At 39.9% G+C, this 18,585-nt stretch overlaps 1 protein-coding gene across 1 annotated transcript in view; it reads right to left on the reverse strand.

The window, feature by feature from the left end:
- The window catches only part of LOC119647093 (maternal effect protein staufen), a 31,263-nt gene that overhangs the window by 3,765 nt on the left and 8,913 nt on the right, over positions 1-18,585 (reverse strand). The window contains exons 3-10 of the mRNA XM_038047863.1: positions 9,684-10,588; positions 8,144-8,352; positions 7,484-8,080; positions 7,304-7,425; positions 7,024-7,243; positions 6,554-6,959; positions 6,234-6,491; positions 6,015-6,178 (exon numbers count right to left, since the gene is read on the reverse strand). Coding sequence (XP_037903791.1) covers positions 6,015-6,178; positions 6,234-6,491; positions 6,554-6,959; positions 7,024-7,243; positions 7,304-7,425; positions 7,484-8,080; positions 8,144-8,352; positions 9,684-10,588 — 2,881 coding nt within the window. The remainder of the gene's footprint in view (positions 1-6,014; positions 6,179-6,233; positions 6,492-6,553; positions 6,960-7,023; positions 7,244-7,303; positions 7,426-7,483; positions 8,081-8,143; positions 8,353-9,683; positions 10,589-18,585) is intronic.

An 18,585-nucleotide genomic window follows, 5' to 3' on the forward strand; every position in this document is an offset into this window, starting at 1 on the left:
CGATGTCACGTATTGACGAAGGCTCGGAGCCTTCGAGTGACAGTCAGGGTCACTTTCCATGTGCTATCCCCATATAGCAACATACAAAAAACACTAGCACAGAACAGTGTAAACTTGGTTTTGGTGTTGAGGTCACTGCATTTGCAGATTTTAGACAAGGCAGTGGAAGAGGATCTGGCACGTCGAGCAAAATCCACTTCGATGCCACCGTCGCACACTGGGGCCTGTTCTTCGGAAAAAGGGCTCAAAACCTCAATTTTGATTTCACGTTATTTTGAATTTATTATTTGACTGAAACAATGTAAACATTCGAGCACATAATTAAGTAAAGAAGTTTAGTCCCAATTGTTTAGTTTCACCATTTTTAGTCCTTGTCATTTCCCCTTGGTATTATACTTAATTATTACATATATTCGAAGTGGCAAAAGCAAATATTCGTCAGTTTCTTATCTTTCGCAAGTTCTGCTTCAAATTACTAGGACGGGTTCTAGTAAGCTCGTACCCGTGTGATGTTGCAAGTGGTTTATGCTATTTTCCGCTCATATTTCATAAGATCTAAGCCTTAATTTAACAGCTTTAAACTTTTTTATCATTTCCGTCAATGAAGAAGGTAAAATATAACCCTGCATGTCTACTGTGGAGGCATATTTTTAAGCAGCTCGTCGGAAAATTGTCCGAACAAATTTGTCCAAGACATTAAGTTCTTTATCTAGGTATTGAGGAATCCTAAGTACGCAACCACTCGATGTCGGACCGGATCAATTGCAGAGCAACTTGCTCCCACTTTTTCTGGTCCACGAACTTCTCTTTTTTTTGGCTTAGAATTTAGCAACCAATTACTTCGAAATAACGAAAATGACTAGCGATTTCGTCCAGAGCAGGAACAATCCGTCAAATGCTGCATAACTTCTGACCTGTGCGTAGGGTATACGAGAGTGGTTATATGTGGTATTCGTTCGATTGCAAATACGCGTAGATGCGAATGATATTGAATGTAAATTCCGCTAGTTCAGCTTAGACAAAGCTACATACATTACACTGAACAGACGTTTGTTTTTACTCCTCCGCGATCATATTGTTCATTGTGCTACGCAATTTTCTGTTCACAGCCAGCGTTCACAGATGATTGTCAACAGTGGTCTACCTTGACCTTAAACAACTTTCCCCGATCTTATTTTAGACAGCTGCCTTTGCCAATCGCTTTAGCTAGCTCTTCCCCACGATGGAACCGAAACATGATTTTCGAGGTCTGGATGACGACAGGCAAAGAACATAATTGCATGACTTCTTAAAACTCCATTTTCAACTCGTCAAAGTAGGATTTTTCTCTGCATTTTAACCCGACCAGTGTTTTACGCTTTATCAAAAATTTTGTAGCTCAGAATCAGAAGTTTTCATTGTGCTTTCCCGGATTAAACTTTGCTAGTTCGTGAGAAAGCGGCTAAGTTTATGCCACTGAATCACGAGTGGAGAGTTTACCCGCTTGGCTGTGCTGTCTTTACGCACCCAAGAAGAACGAGAAGTCTTCAATCTACGAAGGAATTATGTGGCTCTTGCCGCGCAGCCCCCACAAGGGTTTATCTGATACCAGGAAAACCGGAATGGCGCTCTAGAAAATTCTTGAAAGATGTGCCTTCGGTCCGATTATTTCCGGTTAGCCAAGGAGTTCCATGGTAGTTGAGATTACGCCCATATCATAGACAGAACGCCTAGCATCAGAGGCATTAGGAATACCCCGAATTGACAGATATAAATGCTGAACTTGTATTCACTACGAACCAGTACCGTTTCTGATGGTGATAAATGGGATGGGATTAATTTGTATCTGGGTATACCATATTTGAAAACAAATATCAGGCTCCACGGATGGCAAAAATATTTAAAATTTAATCCTGTATTGATGCATTTAGAAGACAACGTCACGACACCACATGAATGTAATAAAATATTCGCGCAACTCGAATCAAGTAACATTTATTAAAATTTAGTTAGATGAGTTAAAAACTGGTCATATAAAATGTCCGGGTGTCGAATCCTTATCTGGCCGTATGTAAAGCGTCTACTACTGTTTCATGCTCAAACCTTTGAAAGCATAAATGCCCAAGGCTCAAACAATCGCACAAATACATCAAATTTTTGCCGATTTGAGAGATTGACGCCATTAGGGAAACCGATTCAACTTCTGGCTCTACGTAACTAAATACCCTCGTAGGCAGAACATTATCATGGAATACAATTTCAAACAACATACGTCTTGAAATTCATCAATAAACCACGACTGGTCATAAAGCATTTTACGAAATCGTCCCCATTATGAAAGCAAGGAAGGTGCCCAGAAAAACAAACTAGACATCTACAATCAGCACTAGAAAAACACGTTGGGCGTAAAATTCTGCGAGTTAAAATTCAAAAACAACCGTCTAAAAGCGGAAGAAAAGAAGGCAACGGACAAGTTAGGGAGATCTCAATCAAGCAGGTTTTCAAACTGATGGACGCGGTGGTTAGAGCGATACTGCCGATGAAGATGTATTCCGGGGACCAAGGATACATGCACATTTGTTATCGAATCGAATCGTCCAGTTTCTTCCCTTACCAGTCATTCTCATTGTACGTGTTGCGGAATACATCTTTCATAATATTTAATATTTCCACTAGCCCCGAAATAAATTTACGATTATTTGTGTTCATAGTTTTGTGGGTCTCTTCCACTGATTATCTTTGAAATCAATATTAACAATGCGATTACAGTAAATTTTTATAAGCAAACAAGAGATATCTACGACCCTTAATTTTGTCATAAAAAATTCAAGCCATTTTGATTTTCTGACACAAAGTGAGCACTTTAAAATAAGACCATACTACACCATACCAAGCCATTTGGCTCTTGAAACCTGGTTAGTAGATTATTGAACGTAGCGTACGCCGCTCGTTTGAGTAAATGATGGTCGCATAACCGTGATATCTACTTGATTTCGGACCGCAATTTACTCTCACTTATTTATTTAATATTATATTTAAAAAAAAAACGACTAACGGTTTCCCCCAGGCAGAGACGCTGCCTCACCTCAGCCCTGAGAGCGTGTTTGCGCTTATATAAAAAGGAGCCACATCTATTATCACTTTCCCAGGGCAGAGATGATACGTTGCCTCCACTCTGGATGAAACCGTTAGTCTCAATTTCTAAGAATCTTCATCTTGGCAGGAAGTTTTAGCACTGAGATAGACAAACAATTTGTTGTTGCCAGGCTCAAGTTCGTAGACCAGAGGGTTTTTATTACGATATGGAATTTAATATTTGGCAGCCTGCGATAGAGTATATAATAACCAGAACCCATCCAAGTTTGCATTATATATCCCATAGATCGAACAAAGGTTCTTCCGCCATCATGAATTAAGAAATGGATATTTTTGTCAATCTTATTTAAGTTTATCCGAATTCGTCGTATTACCAAGGTGAGGATATCATCTGCGTACCAGAGAAACAAAGTTTGTGTTAGCCTCTCATGAGTACTTCATTCAATAGCAATAAAGGATTGCTCATTCTGACGCCCAAAGTCCATTTGAAGATGTCTCTAAATGTGAAGTAATGCACAATCATACGCAGATAAATCAACTTAATATATTTTTACTTCAATTCAAATGAATCTTTTTCTTTCTGGATTTTTTTTTTATTAACGATCCAATATCTTTTTCTTCTTCCTTATAAGGCTAAATTCGGAACCTTTGCGTTCCGAGTGCATTGTCTCTATTGATTGCGTTTATCACATTTTTATAGATAATAATGAAGCACTGTCGGTGTCTCCGCCTCCTCCAACTGTTTTCTCAGCTTTCAACCAAACTGGAACCATCAATTTTCTTTTGAATGCCCTTTCAGATCTCGAATCGCACATTCGTTGAACGTGACCAGTCCATTGAAGAAGTGACTAGCGCATTAAAGACTACCGAGTCGTTGCACATACTGCACAGCTCTTCGTTGTCAATGATTCGCCACCTGTCATCCTCTCCCTTTGAAAAAACCTTTAGCAAATTTTCAGAGGGCTCAGTCAAAGTGTAAAGTTTGCACCCGTAATATATCACAGGTCATATATTGGTTTAATGGACACGAAGTTTCGTCTTCCCATTTATAAGCTACGCACTCTTTTTCTTCGTATGCATTATTGGACAATATAGTCTCCAGATACGTAAAGTTATCGAAGTTCCGCAAGTTGTATCCACCAATTGTGATATTTTGTCTAGCTGAGTTCTCGTTAGCACAAAATACATGACCATACCATCAAAGATACCTCTAACGAAATTTTTCTACGATAGATGAAGCTCTACATTCGATCGAAGATATTCTCGTGATCGGAAGTGTTCATAGCGTGTTACGCCACTGATCCAACAACACATCTTCATTTCCTCGCAAGGGGCGTTCATTGTCTTTCGTAATCGATCAGCACTCAAAAACATAGGCACCAGATTGAAAATCCCTGCGGTAGATTTTGGATTGAGACGTTCATTTTTTGCGTCGACCACAAAAAATTTCAATTGTAGGAAGCCACTTCAACCAAGTTGAATCGATGCAAATTAGAAGGCGATGTTTCCAGACCTTTAAGGTCTTTACCCATGTAACATGAGCCTGATCTTTTCAATCGTACCCAATGTTTCTCTTCCGTAGCTCCTTTTAACCAAAGAAACGATAAAAATCTGGGGAGACAGGTTGAACGGCACCGAGGTTGAAGAATCAATGAGATATTGTCCCGATCAGTAAATCTTCGAAGACGAAGGAATTACAATTTGATGTGTTGTCATGATAAACTTTTCACATTTTCTGGTTGGCGCTCCGATAGCATATGATCCTCTTTTTCTCATTTTTTCAGAGCTTCCAAGTAGAGAGCAGCGTTCACAGTGACCACAGTGGATACGAATTAATATCATATCCATAATATTGCCGACTTCAAAAACAATATTTTAATCGTGAACTTGCTTATGCGTGCATGTCTTCCTGAAGCTTTGCGGCATTGAAGTATGCTACTCTGACCTCATACTTAAAATCTATGACTCAGTAAAATCTGAATTTGAAAAATTAAAACTTTTAAGACCAACCGCTGATCAAAGTTCAAACAATTACACACCACATTCGCGCCTATTCGAAAAATTAAAAGATGTCTACTGCAAAGTGGTTTGAAGGCAATTTCTTCTTAACCTTCCATACCCCACCGGAAAACTTGTCACTTCGACCACCACTAACTCACAAAGACCCAAGCTTAACGGAAAATTTGACAACGTAACGTTAAGCAATTGAGGCGGCGCGTTTATCAAGAAGTATGACTGCGTTAATGCTTGTTATATAAATACCTAGTGAGAGTGAGAACTCCATCCTACGATATATTATAAGATGACCCTGCAAGGGAGAAGTTAACAAAGCATCCAGTCAAGCCCTCACCTCTGGACAACCCACCGCGTTATTCGAGGAAAGAAAATCAACATTCGAAAAAGATCCTGCTCATCACTCAGGCTCCCTGTCGTATCATGATAAATACAAGTCTAAACTCTAACTCTCTTCGTCAAAACTGCACTCATACGAAACATATGAACATGCTACGATCTTCACATCCTTGATTTCAGTCATTCATTCCGAACCAGTCAAAACAAAACTTCCATACAAACATTAGAGTAGTATTTTATTCACATGCACATCATATCACTCATAATAAACTCAAATACTTATCGACGTGTCAACATCTCGATAATAAGTAGCAGAAAAGCAAAATAATGTGATTAACAAAGTATCTGGACGTCTTACGTCGATAATTATGGAAGTTTTCAAAATGATTAAATTCATGCGCTCGCATTGATTATTTCATACAATCTAGGCATTCAGCCTCGCTCACTTAGACTTATTTTCTAGAAAAATAGGCAATGAAAAAGCAAAATTAATTGAAAAAAGAATTACAGAAAAGTCAATTTTATCAGGTAGACAATATCTGAACAATCCCAATCTAATAATTAATGAAATTATAAAGACAACTTACCTCGAAGCCCAAGAGCTGACCCAAATATAAAAGCTGATCCTTTGGGCGTGCTCCTCCGCTTGAATATCCCGACGAGGATGAACTTGTAGTACTAACTGCTGATTCACTCTCAAGTTTCGTTCCATTCACAGGTGTAGACTTCATTGTGGGGACCATTCCACATACTAAAAACACCAAAAGTTAATCCAGAGGAAATGGAAAGTGCTCAATTCATTTTACTTTGTTGCTGTGATTGAGGCAATTGCTGCTGTTGCATTAAAATTATTCCAGGAACAATTTGCCGACCTTGGTTGTTTGACCCGACGTTAGCTGCAGGTTTCGGATCAACATTTTCCATGTACTTAACGCGCTGCGCTGAGTTTTCATTTATGCTTTCAATGTTATTATTGTTGCTTGTCGTGTTGTTGTTTACAAGCTTGGTGATGTCTTTCGATACGTTTGATGTGGATGTGTTATAGCCAAGCAAAGCGAGAAGATCTGGAAATAGGCAAGATTTATAAGAACAAAAATAGAAAAATTGGAATCTTCAAATTCCATACTTTCAGCAGCGAGTCGCTTAGCCATCTTCTTGTTGGTTCCAATTCCACGTGCTGTGCGACCACTTGCACTGACTTCTATCACAAACTCACGTCGTCTGGGCGCTCCACGCTCCTCGACGACTGTATAAACTGGCTCACGCTCTTTCAGTGCCTGCTGAATTTGAATAAGTTTCGATATGGGGTTGACTTCTTCTTCAATTTCCCCGCCTTGAGATTGTTCCTTGATTATGTTCCGTGATTTTCGTTTCACAGGTTGAGGTTTACGTTGCTTCTGAGCAGCCTTCAGTTTGGCGGGGGTTTGAACAATCCGCGATGGAGAAACTGGAGGTAACTTACGTAACTCTTCTAGCATACACATTGCAGCCCGTTTCTTTGAAAGTTTCTTTCCATTACCTTCGCCTTCAGTCTGAAAATTTCGGTTTCAATTTGAAGCAAGATTTCAGCTTGATACAAATTGGTTGGGCACTTACCACAATGTCACCGACTTTACATTTTGTTACAAATGTTTTCATGTGTGGTGGACCTCGTTCACTAACCACCTCAAAGACCACGGAAAAGTTTCGTTTCAAAGCAATCTCATGTACTAGGGAAATAGGCGATTTCAAGTCGGAATTTGCATCTTCTGTACTAGTGTCATTACTGACATCACTAGTTTCTTCGTTAACTAAAGGTTTGATCACTTCCAGGGCTCTGAACAGGTAAAAGGAAGCGTTAAACTCAGATTTTTGTGGGATGAATATCAATACTCACCTCGTTGCAGCATCGTGCCGAGCGGCTTGGAGTGATGAGCCGACACCTACGAACCTTCTCGATCCTACAACTAGAGTTACACGGCAAGGATCCTTGGTATTATTATAAGGAATCATACGATCCTGGTAACAAAACTCAATTAATAAAACTAAATAAAAATCTCTCACAAACCCCACTTACATTCGGAGCAAATTTCATTGGACCCTTAATAAATGGGCGTTTGGGATAATACCCAGGAAACCGTGTCGAATTATACATTCCATTTGGAACATTTGGACGATTGAAGTTTTGATACTGGTTCGGTGCAAAATAATTGGGGGCATTAGTCTGTTGGTGAGGTACATATGGCGGTGGTTGCTGAGGTCCTTGTTGCCCACCTGCAACGGCCATTGGACTTGACGAAACAACATGTTGTTGACCTGCACCAACATTATTTGGAAGACATCTGACATTACTATGGACATTTCCATCGCCGATTGACTGATTATCGAGCAAATAAATAGTTGGTTCACCAAGTTTCATGGCAAGAGCATTCAGTTCAACTGTAGGAGTAATGGTCCCCACTCCTGCCTTCAACTTGTTTTTCAACCGATGCGATTTCGGCGGTGGATGCTGATATTTGGTTTTTGAGATCGCATCTGCTGCTGCCAAATGTTGAGCTTTCTTTATGCTCAAACCTTCGGCAGTATATTCTTCCTCGCCCAGCTTAAGAGTGACAGTGAAACGTTTAGCATGCGCTGGGCCAGTTTCACTCGTTAGACGATATTGATGTTGAATCTGTGAAATTTACAGGTAATACCTAGCAGAGCTGTTTGCAAACTTATTTTATAATAATCTTACCCTATTATAACGTGCTAATTCATTAACTAAGCACATCGGAGTCTTTTCTTTATTGTTTGCCAAGCTATCATTTAATGAGCTAACGACATCGCTACTATTTAGTTCTGAACTTATTTCCTTGGTTACGTTACTTGATACGACATTATTTTCACAAAAACTAGCTTTATTAGCTGCCGTATTATTTTGTAAGATTGATACGATCGGTGATTCTGAAACGACAGGTAATTGTTAGCTGTATAATAGCTCAGAATCCTCCAATTAAGAATTATCTTTGACGCGCATTTCAAAATGTTGGGGAAAAAGTAATGTCGTATTTTGTCAACAGATGGCGACACTTGAACATATCTTGTGTTGTGCTTATTGCATCGGGTCATACTATACGGCGATTTGAAGACGACAATCTGGGCGCGTCAAAGATGGAGTCCACCAAGGAAGAAATTCGTCATATTTTACGTTTTTACTACCTGAGAGGTAAAAATGCAACGAAGGCGGCCAAAAAAATGTGTGACGTTTATGGGTCCGATACTGTAACGATTCGCACAGCACAGCGTTGGTTCGATCGATTTCATTCTGGTGTAGTGGATGTCGAAGATACACCCCGTACTAGTAGGCCAATCGTCGTAGAAACCGATAAAATCGTCGAAATCATCCAAGTAGACCGGCATGTGAGCATTCGCTCGATTGGCCAGGAACTGGGTAAGGACCACAAAACCGTTTGGAACCATCTGCAGAAGATTGGATTCCAAAAAAAGCTGGATGTTTGGGTTCCACGCGATTTAACGGAAAAAAATCTCTTGGACCAAATCAAAGCCTGCGATGCACTGCTGAAACGGAACGAATTCGACCCATTTTTGAAGCGAATGGTGACTGGTGATGAAAAGTGGATCACGTACGAAAATCTTAAGCGAAAAAGATCGTGGTCGAAGCGCGGCGAGCCGGCCCAAACCATCGCCAAGCAAGGATTGACGACCAGGAAGGTTTTGCTGTGTGTTTGGTGAGATTGGAAGGGGATCATCCACTATGAGCTGCTCAACTATGGCCAGATCCTCAATTCAGTCCCCTACTGTGAGCAACTCGACCATTTGAAGCAAGCGATTGACCAGAAGCGGCCAGGATTGGTCAATAGGAATGGTGTTCTGTTCCACCAGGACAACACTCGGTCTCACACATCTTTGATGAGCCGCCAGAAGCTACGAGAGCTCGGATGGGATGTCCTATCTCACCCACCGTATAGTCCGGACCTGGCACCAAGTGATTAACATCACTTCCGGCCCATGCGAAACGCTCTTGGTGCTACTAAGTTGACCTCAAAGGAGGCTTGTGAAAACTGGCTGTATGATTTTTTTGTAAATAAGGAGGGGGGTTTTATAAGAGGGGGATAATGGAGTTGCCTTCTAAATGGCAACAAGTTTGCGCAACAAAACGTCGCACATTTAACTTAAATCGGATAATTCTAAGCATGTTAAATAAAGCGTTAAAATTCGATCACAAATACAATATTTCTTTTTCCCCAACCCAATATTTTTTCAAAAAGTCTTACGGTTTTCAAGAGGCTGTCCTTGTCGAGCTGTTTGCTGCGCCTGGGCTTGCTGCTGCTGCTGCTGGACAACGACAGTCTGTTGTGTTTGCTGATGTGTTATGGAAACCAGTACAGAATTAGTTGTAGACGAGATTGTCGTTTGGTTTGAAATGTTATGTGAAGACTGCAATTGAGCTGATGCAGATTTCAATGGTTTTTGTTGCTGTTGTTGCTGGATCACTTGTTGTTTCTCCATCAACTGCTGCTGCATCGTACTTGACGGAATATTCGAATGCTGTTGCGAATCTTCCTGGACATTTTGTAGCTGCTGCATTTGTGTAGACGATACAACATTTGGGGGTGGAATTGACATAGCATTTGATTGAGGAATTTGCGGCGGTGGTTGCGTAATCGGTATTTGAGGAATAGACGGAGGTGGTTTTGTAAGAATCGTTACATGTTTTTGAATGTTACTTTGAGGTTTCGAGCTAGGCAGATTTATGGTAGAACCATTTGTAATGGGGGAAGTATTCGAAGCTTGAAATTGTGCGGGTTTAATTTGATTTCCGCCCATATTTGGAGGTGGATGGGATAGATGTGAAAGTATCTTTTTCGGGGGACTCGATGATAATTTATGTGGAAACGGCTGACCAGTGTGTTTTAGGGGACCCTGATTCTTCGAAAGACCACCCTGATGTGGAAGTATAGCACCTCCTTGATGGAACTGCTTCGGATGTGACTGTTGTGATTGCGGCTGTCCCTGCTGATGATGTTGTGGATGTTGCCCTTGTTGAGATGGTGGGGGCATTGACGATGTCGCCAACAGTCCATTAGGATGATTAACAGCATTGGAACGTAGTTTGGACTGCGATGATTGTTGATGCATCGGCTGTTGTGGTAAGCGTGGTGGATTGTGGTGGCTAAACCTGAAAATTACAAATGAGAGACTTCTTATTTTACAGCTCAAGCAATTCATCGAAGAAAAAAGGGACAACGCAAATATGGAGAAGTATTTTTAAAAGAAATGTTTGGATTGAACTGCAATTTAAAGTGAAATGAAATGGACGGAGTCAGTTAAAATGATTTGTATTGCAACGGTAGTAACTTTGAATTTTGATCCATAAAGCTGATATTATATGTCTGATGACAATAATCGAAAGTTTTCTACAGCACAGACCTTGTAATGCTCACGAACACTACCAATATACCATTCCACAAGAGAAGAAACATTTCGGCTATTATTTTTGTAATTTTTCCGATTAAACGCATTTATTAGTTTTGCAAAATCTTTCGTTCAAATTAACATGAATGGCTACAAACATACACAAGATATATTTCATATTTGTTCCCATTAGTCACGAATTCCACTGCACTGCAAATCCTGAATATTTAGCTAATCAATCGAATCAAATGAACGCTTCCACTTCAAATATATTCGCATTCAAAATTGTGTTGATTTTATCACAAATCCAATCATCTGATCACGCGCAACACTAAAAACATAGTAATAATCTCTCCAGATGTCTGAACAGTTCAAGGCTCACTTCTCAATCCGCACATAAAATCCTTCTATGGCAACGAACGTGTCTGCGGAAAAGCAACTTTCCTTTTCCATATATATGTATAACGCAGCAGGCAAACTATTATTACACCGGCTTGTGGTTAAAGTTTCTCATCATAGTTTCGATATGAAGAGGAGAAACCAAAAAAGCAAGTGCTGACTAAAATTCGTCCCTCTGGTATATTTCAACATATCAAGGATATGATCTATTGTGGATATCCCTTCGAATTCTCTGGCTGTACATGATGTCGTGGACTCTGGACTCACTCTCCTCGTCCTGTTAGTCTGCATTGTCACCATGCAATGCAAGGGTATTTGATCGTGGTCAGCCGGTCAGCGAACTGTTATTGTCCTTCCACATAGTCTGAATGGTAATACGTATATATGATAATCACAAGGAGACGGGCTCTCAATGGACAATCTGCGGCACGATACGATTTAAATAAATCACTAACTCTCTTAAGCTTTTATAAATAAAATATCAAACAAGTACTTCAAACAATGGAACTCATACATTTTTCAGTGGCAATGACAAATATTTAAAGTGGTCTTTTTGGTTTCATTGTTACAATTCTTTCAAAACTAGTAAGAAATGGGTGAGAAAAAACACACTGTCGGTTACAAATTTTTGATCGTTTAGGATTTCCGCTGAGGAATTTTATAATCAATAATCGCATCAGCTGGATCTCAATCATGTATTGTATGTTACCTTGAAGAAAAATCGGAAAACTCAGCATTTAGCGTTCTTACCAGTGGAATAGCCGATGCTTTGAATAACAATGTTTGGATCAATGGTATCTGCCCCCAGGAAGCAGAGCAGAGAAGTCACTATATTAAAGGATAAATTGACTCAATCATAACTCGCGGTCATATGTGTCTTATTGAGGAAGTCTTATCACCTTTGCCGCAGCCCCATGTAGTATGCGAACTACCTACCATACTAAATCGCGCACAAAGCTATGTCTATGCAAGTAGCCTCAGAGCTCGTAGAACAAGACCCATCTTGTAGCATTCAAAAAAGACTGAACTCAAATTCCCGTTCATTTTTGGTGAACAGTTTTAACTATCGAATATTTGGGAGTGATTCTGGATACGAAACTGAACATCTGTATCCTTGCGGCCTCATTGAGTCTGGCAATGACTTCCTTGCTGTTTCCCACTGCCCGTTTTCCTATTTTAAGGCCTATTATAATAGCAGCAATGAATTCACCGGCCCAAAATATTGCGAAGTGGCTCTTGGAAAAAATCAAAAGTTTAGGCCTTCAAATAGGAGAACGGAGAGTAGGAAACAGCAGGAAAGTCATTGCCAGACTCAACGAGGTGGGGGGATACAAAGTGATGAAATACGAGTATCCTTCGACGTAAAAGCGCTGTTCCCAACCGTACCGATACTTGTTCGAAGATTGGATCACGACACACGAAAACTCATCCGAATGGAGGGGGAAGGCTAAACTATATAAGAAACTGGCATGCATATGAAGGCATGAGTGAATCCTATTTCACATTCAAATTTTATAAAACAACCTCCGGAGCAGTAATGGGCAACCTCCTCTCACCGCTGCTATGCGAGGTATTTATGGAGAACATGGAGAATGAACTCGAGGAGGGTGGGGTATTCCCGAGATTCTGGATCAGATACGTGGACGATGTATTAACAATCATCAAAAGGGGAGACGCAGGAACAATCCTCGAAAAACTCAACCGGGCATACAGGAACATCGAGTTCACCATGGATATCGAAGAGGAAGGGAAGATACCTTTCGTTGAATCCGACATCTACCGGAAACAGACCCAAACACAACGAACCATCACATACACCTCAAACCAAGATTTCAACCATAATACGGCGGCATACAGCTTTATGATTCACAGGATGGTCACAACACCGCTCAATGAGGCGAGAAGAAATAAAGAAATGAACTACATCCTGGAAACAGAAAAGAAAAACGGATACAACAGGAACCTCATCGGAAACCGGATCAAAAAGCAACTATCCAGGCCTCAAGACACCAACTTTCAACACTCCTCCAGGAGGCGAACGCAGAACCTAGACAATGCACAACATTAACCTATCCGGTTCGGACGTAGAGCAACAAAAGGCGGCTCAACAAACGTGGATCCCGGGTCACTTCGACCAGCAAACGATACCTACTTAGGACCCGGTTGAAATCAGTCAAGGACAGAAAAAAGTCCAGACTGCGACAAGATTTATGTAGGGCAAACCAAACGGCTAATCCTCACCAGGGTGCTAGAACACTTAACGGAAACCGAATTCGCTAAAAAATAAGAAAAACCCGTTCATAAAGTCCGCGGTTTCCAGACATATAATAGAGCAGGGGCACCATTTGTCGTTGGACAACGCCAATATTTTGAAAAAAAAAATTACCGACGTTCGACAACTAGACTACTACGAGAATCTCAACATCTCAAAAATTCCCTCCGAAAAAGGGTTAAACACGAACATGGGAACAACTTTTCCACCTTGGTGGAACCTTTGGGAAGGATCATAGATATCATAATTAAAAGAAAATTTTCAGAAGATAAAACACTGAAGAAGGGGATAGTTGGTCCAAATACTCTTAGCCAATAAAAAGGAAAATATCTTCGAAGGCAAATCTTTCACATAGAGGCTACAGGTAGACACTTCTTAAATAATTTGCAAACCGAACCTTGGAGACCTTACGCCATTGAATTATCGCTTCAACTCTAAAGTCGAGGCCAACATAGTGCCGAAAAATGGATAACGTTGAAGTTGACAATGAAACACAAAAGTATTGTCGCAATTGCAATTTATGTTGAAGCCAAGGCCCGCTTGTACTAAATACTAATTGATACCTTTCGTTTGATACCCCACAGGGGTACATGATAATTTCATAGTTCCTACATGTCCACCAAATTTCGTTTGCATCGGTACAGAAAAATGAGTGTAACAGACAGTAAACCGATTTTAATAAGATTTTGTTTTACACAAAATTTTAATAAGCTTGAACTGCTATAATTTTTCCACTAAAGACTAGATTTCCCGCACCATCCTCTATGCTGCTGCACTCTATTGGTACTTTTGGGACAATTTGAATGGGGGTTGTTTTCCAGTCAATGTCGAAAAGTTGGAAATATACAATTACTAAGTTTATTTGAGCAAATATCGGAATGGAACATATTTTGGTAGCTCACTAAACCATTTTGAAATGTTGGTCAAAACCAAGGTCTGCTTTCGAAAGTACTAATTGAGACTTTGATAACCCACACGGGTACATTAATTGGAAAAAAATTTACATTCCCCCTTTGCATGAATGGAGAGCCCCCTTTTAAACTCTACGTAAATTTATGTAACTCCTTGTATGCGTACCCAGAGTCACCGAAATTCCCGGAATTACCACAGTGTGGTGATGTTACTGAGTCGTTTTAAGTTGTTTTTCTATTGTTAAATTACCACATCTGTCACTAACCTTCCCCCCAAACCCCAACATCTATCTGTGTGTGTTTTCCGATTCGTTTCAGTTTTAAAAATTCAATTTAATTAGCAACAACGGCTTTAGATTAAATTTGGCGATGTGACATGATTTCTATGACTGAATCCAACCTAATATTCATGAAAAGAGGCATTACTACAAACGAAAAGCGAATTGATAAATATAGCACGCAATTCAAACTTAGGGCGAGTGAATGGTCTGCGATGGCGTAGGTCAGGACGCCAGACAGCTTTTAGGGATATCGAATTGGTGGACCTCGGCGCAAAACCATGCTGTCTGGAGTTCCTTATTAAGGCAGACCTAGACGGGATACCGGTTGTTGCGCCGTGGATGATGATGATGATGATTTGCAACGAATACCAGGATCGAAAAAACTACGTAATTTGTGGGCAATTAACATGTGAATTTTGCATCACGATAACCCAAAATGGCATTAGTATTCAGGACTTTTATAATAAACATATAACGATTACCGTACATCTGCCACCGAATTCAGCTGATTTTGTTCCCTGCCTTTTTTCCTCTTCAATAAGGTCAAAAAACCACACATCAACCAAGAGAAAGTAATGCATCCCCACTACCACAGACCGAATATAAGATTTTTTTTGGCAGATTGGATCAAGCGCGACAGACTTTTTGAGACCACGCATTAACGATGCATGTATCCCGCTGGACGAGCTAAATCGGTTGCCCCCCTCAATAAAAATACCAGCGGAACTAGATCAGATCTCTCAACGAATCCCAACAGAGCGTTCAGACAGTACAGTTTTCGGTGACGGAAGCGAAAGGGTATTGGGGTGGACTTTAGGGGTTACCCGCCCAGCATGCTGAGTGGATCACCGCCGAAAGCACCCGCCATGCCAATACGCCTGGCATGAATTTTGTGGATGTTACCGAAGAGGAAGTTCGACGACCCATAAACAGCACGAAGGACTGGAGGGGCTCAGGTCTGGATCGGGTGCAGAATTTCTGTAAGATTATCCATCAAAACCATGCATACATACTCTACATAACAAGCCTGACGTACTGTTAGTTGACAAGACGGGTCGCTCCGCGTATATAACTGATGTTGTTATCTTCCATAACAGCAACATCGAACGGAAATACGTGGAGAAGAAGGTGAATTATGAGTCACGGGCTCGGGAAATCAAAGAAATTTGGCGTCTCGAATGGGTGGTTGTAGTTCCCATAATATTGTCAGCTACAGGCATTGTACCTAAATCCCTCACGGCTTCCCTTGATGTCCTCGAACTTTCGCACAGTCTGGGTGAAACCATACACGACGAATTCTCCAATTTAGCTACCACTGGCCACTACCACCAACGCCCCTTTAGTTTTTAAGTAGGTAGGGTCCCAGCCTAAATACTTGGCACTTAGTGCTAGTATTAGGTAAAATCCGACATCTGCTAAGATTGTGATAACTCGGAAATAAAAATTAGAAAAAATGCTGGGAATTCAAAATCCAGATCCATTAAATATTCGTACTATGTATAAAGTATTGGTTGACATGGGAATTCCAGCAGAACTGGCAAGTTTTACAGAATGACAATACCTCACACAACAGCGCAAGTCAGAATCAATAATAGCCCTTCAGATGTGTTTGAGACAAACGTCAGATTAAAGCAAGGAAATGGACAAGGGTACCGAAAGCTGCCTGTATACACCAAAGGCACGCTAATCTACAAGTCCATGCCAAATCATCGCATATGGGAATAACATTATGGGAAACATTATGGTGCGATCTTTCATATCAGCAAAGGAGATTTTTATAAACCTCGACAAATGAGTTGGTCTGGAATTGCCGAAAATCAAGCGGAAATTACGACGCGAACGAGAAAGATAACGCCCCCCAGAGAAAATATAATGATTGAAAAATACAGCTTAGAAAATGTAGACAACTTTATATAACTTAACTGAAAAATGAAAATGAAATGGACGAAATAAACTGCCGATTTTAAAAACCAGCTGCATACACAGGAAAACAAAGCTCCGAGTATACTGATCGATAATAAGACCGCTGCTATGCTACGGGGACAAACCTTCAAGAAGAAGGCCAAGAGGGGAATAATAGGAGCTAAATAATAGGACAACTAGTGAGAGAGAAGATTTTAGAGCAGAGATTAGAAGAGCATCTGCAACATATGATGATTAATCCAGGTTAAAGGCAAGAAGTTGAACATCATAGTTTCTTGGAATAGCACCTGAGCTTTTACTGCACGTTGAAAATTATAAATTCAAAATGTGAAGAAATGGCTTCAATACTCAAAAGAAGTAAAATTCGAGGAGTCACTAAGAGGAGTCACTTTTTTACTGAAATATTCCAAAATAAATTCTCCATGCTGAACCATATTTCTAATTCATTACTGTAAACCAGAAGCTGACGCTGACAATTTTTTTCTCCTAAAGCTGATTGCAAAGGGAACGAGATGGTTGATCATGAAATATTATAACAGGTTTGAACTTAACACCCTTTCTGTTGCATTCATTTTCTACCTCCGAAGATAATCAGACATTTTTTTCACGTATTCCCGACAGTCCCTTCATTTTGATTCAGGGGTTTTATATGGTTATACCACATCTTACAGTCTGAGCATTGCTCCTTCGCTTAGCTAAGCATGGACTTAAATGTTTCAACACTCCTCTCAATAGATGCTGACAAAAAAGGAACTGGATGCCAACCAGTCTCAGTCGAGTAAAGAGATACATGGAACGATGCTGTAAAGTAGAAAAGTCGAATGAGACAGAACAATTGGCAGTTTATTGACGAAAATCAGACTTGATTTTGAAATAGTATTAAATCTGTGCTCGGGGGGTTGTCGAAAAATTTGTGGTTCGCTCGAGGATGTGTACTTGCGAAGCCGCACAATCATCACGTACACACTGCCCCTTTTTTCATTGCTCAATTTTAAACAGTCGATATTGTCAGATTTTCGTCAGAGGGAGATTTGAAAAAGGAAGTGAATGGTATTGTTTGTCTAGTCGCACTTCAAGTAAGGGTCAACGGATTTTGATAAAAGATCTTGTCCTTTAAATGATTCCGTCATTTCGGATTATGTAATTACGAACAAAGGAAGCAGGACACGGAAATCAAAATATTTCATAGAAGAGGGCAATGTGTTCCCCTCTCGGAAAATGCATTCCGTGGACTAGCACTATTTTATTTTGGATACTATAAAGACTACATTCATAATTTAGAGTGAAATTATCGAAATTGATTTTAATTTATCAAAAATATTGCAGTTAGGATTTCTAATTATTACATTAATACTGAAAATAAGAGACCACTTTGTTTTGCCTTACCACCATGTTCTCCAGTGAAACAAGAAGTTCAAAACTACGAAGAAGATCTCGACCCAATACATTTTGTCGAGTTATATGAAAACCACAATGGTCCTTACATAGAACAGAAAACAAGAACTTTTTGAAAACTACTTTCAACCGAAAATTCTAAGAATGAAAGCAGAATTCCATAATTTACTCTGCAATCACCGCTCTACCAACTGAAAAACTGAATTCTTGACAAAGACTTTCTAACTGCCTGTGAATCCCGTATTTATTTTTCGGTTCATGCAACTGAATTTTAAATTTTTGTAGATTCTATTTGTCAAATCTACTACAAAATTAGCTTGAATATCCGATATGGAAGTATATCATTTACCTAACCTGGGAATAACCCCATGTAACGGTTAAATATTCAGGCTTTTTCGCAATTTTATTAATTTCTAAAATATTTTACGTCATACTAATAAAAACGTGCTTTAATTTACATATCGAGTTTGCCGTTCAATAGATACATTTATTTTCTAGAATAAAATTAGCGAAGTTATAGAATGCATCGGGAAGCAGAGAGAAGTTTGCTTCTTAAGGAATCGTTCAATGCTTCAGTACA

Source organism: Hermetia illucens, chromosome 1 (genome assembly GCF_905115235.1).
Source record: "Hermetia illucens chromosome 1, iHerIll2.2.curated.20191125, whole genome shotgun sequence".
NCBI lineage: Eukaryota > Metazoa > Arthropoda > Insecta > Diptera > Stratiomyidae > Hermetia > Hermetia illucens.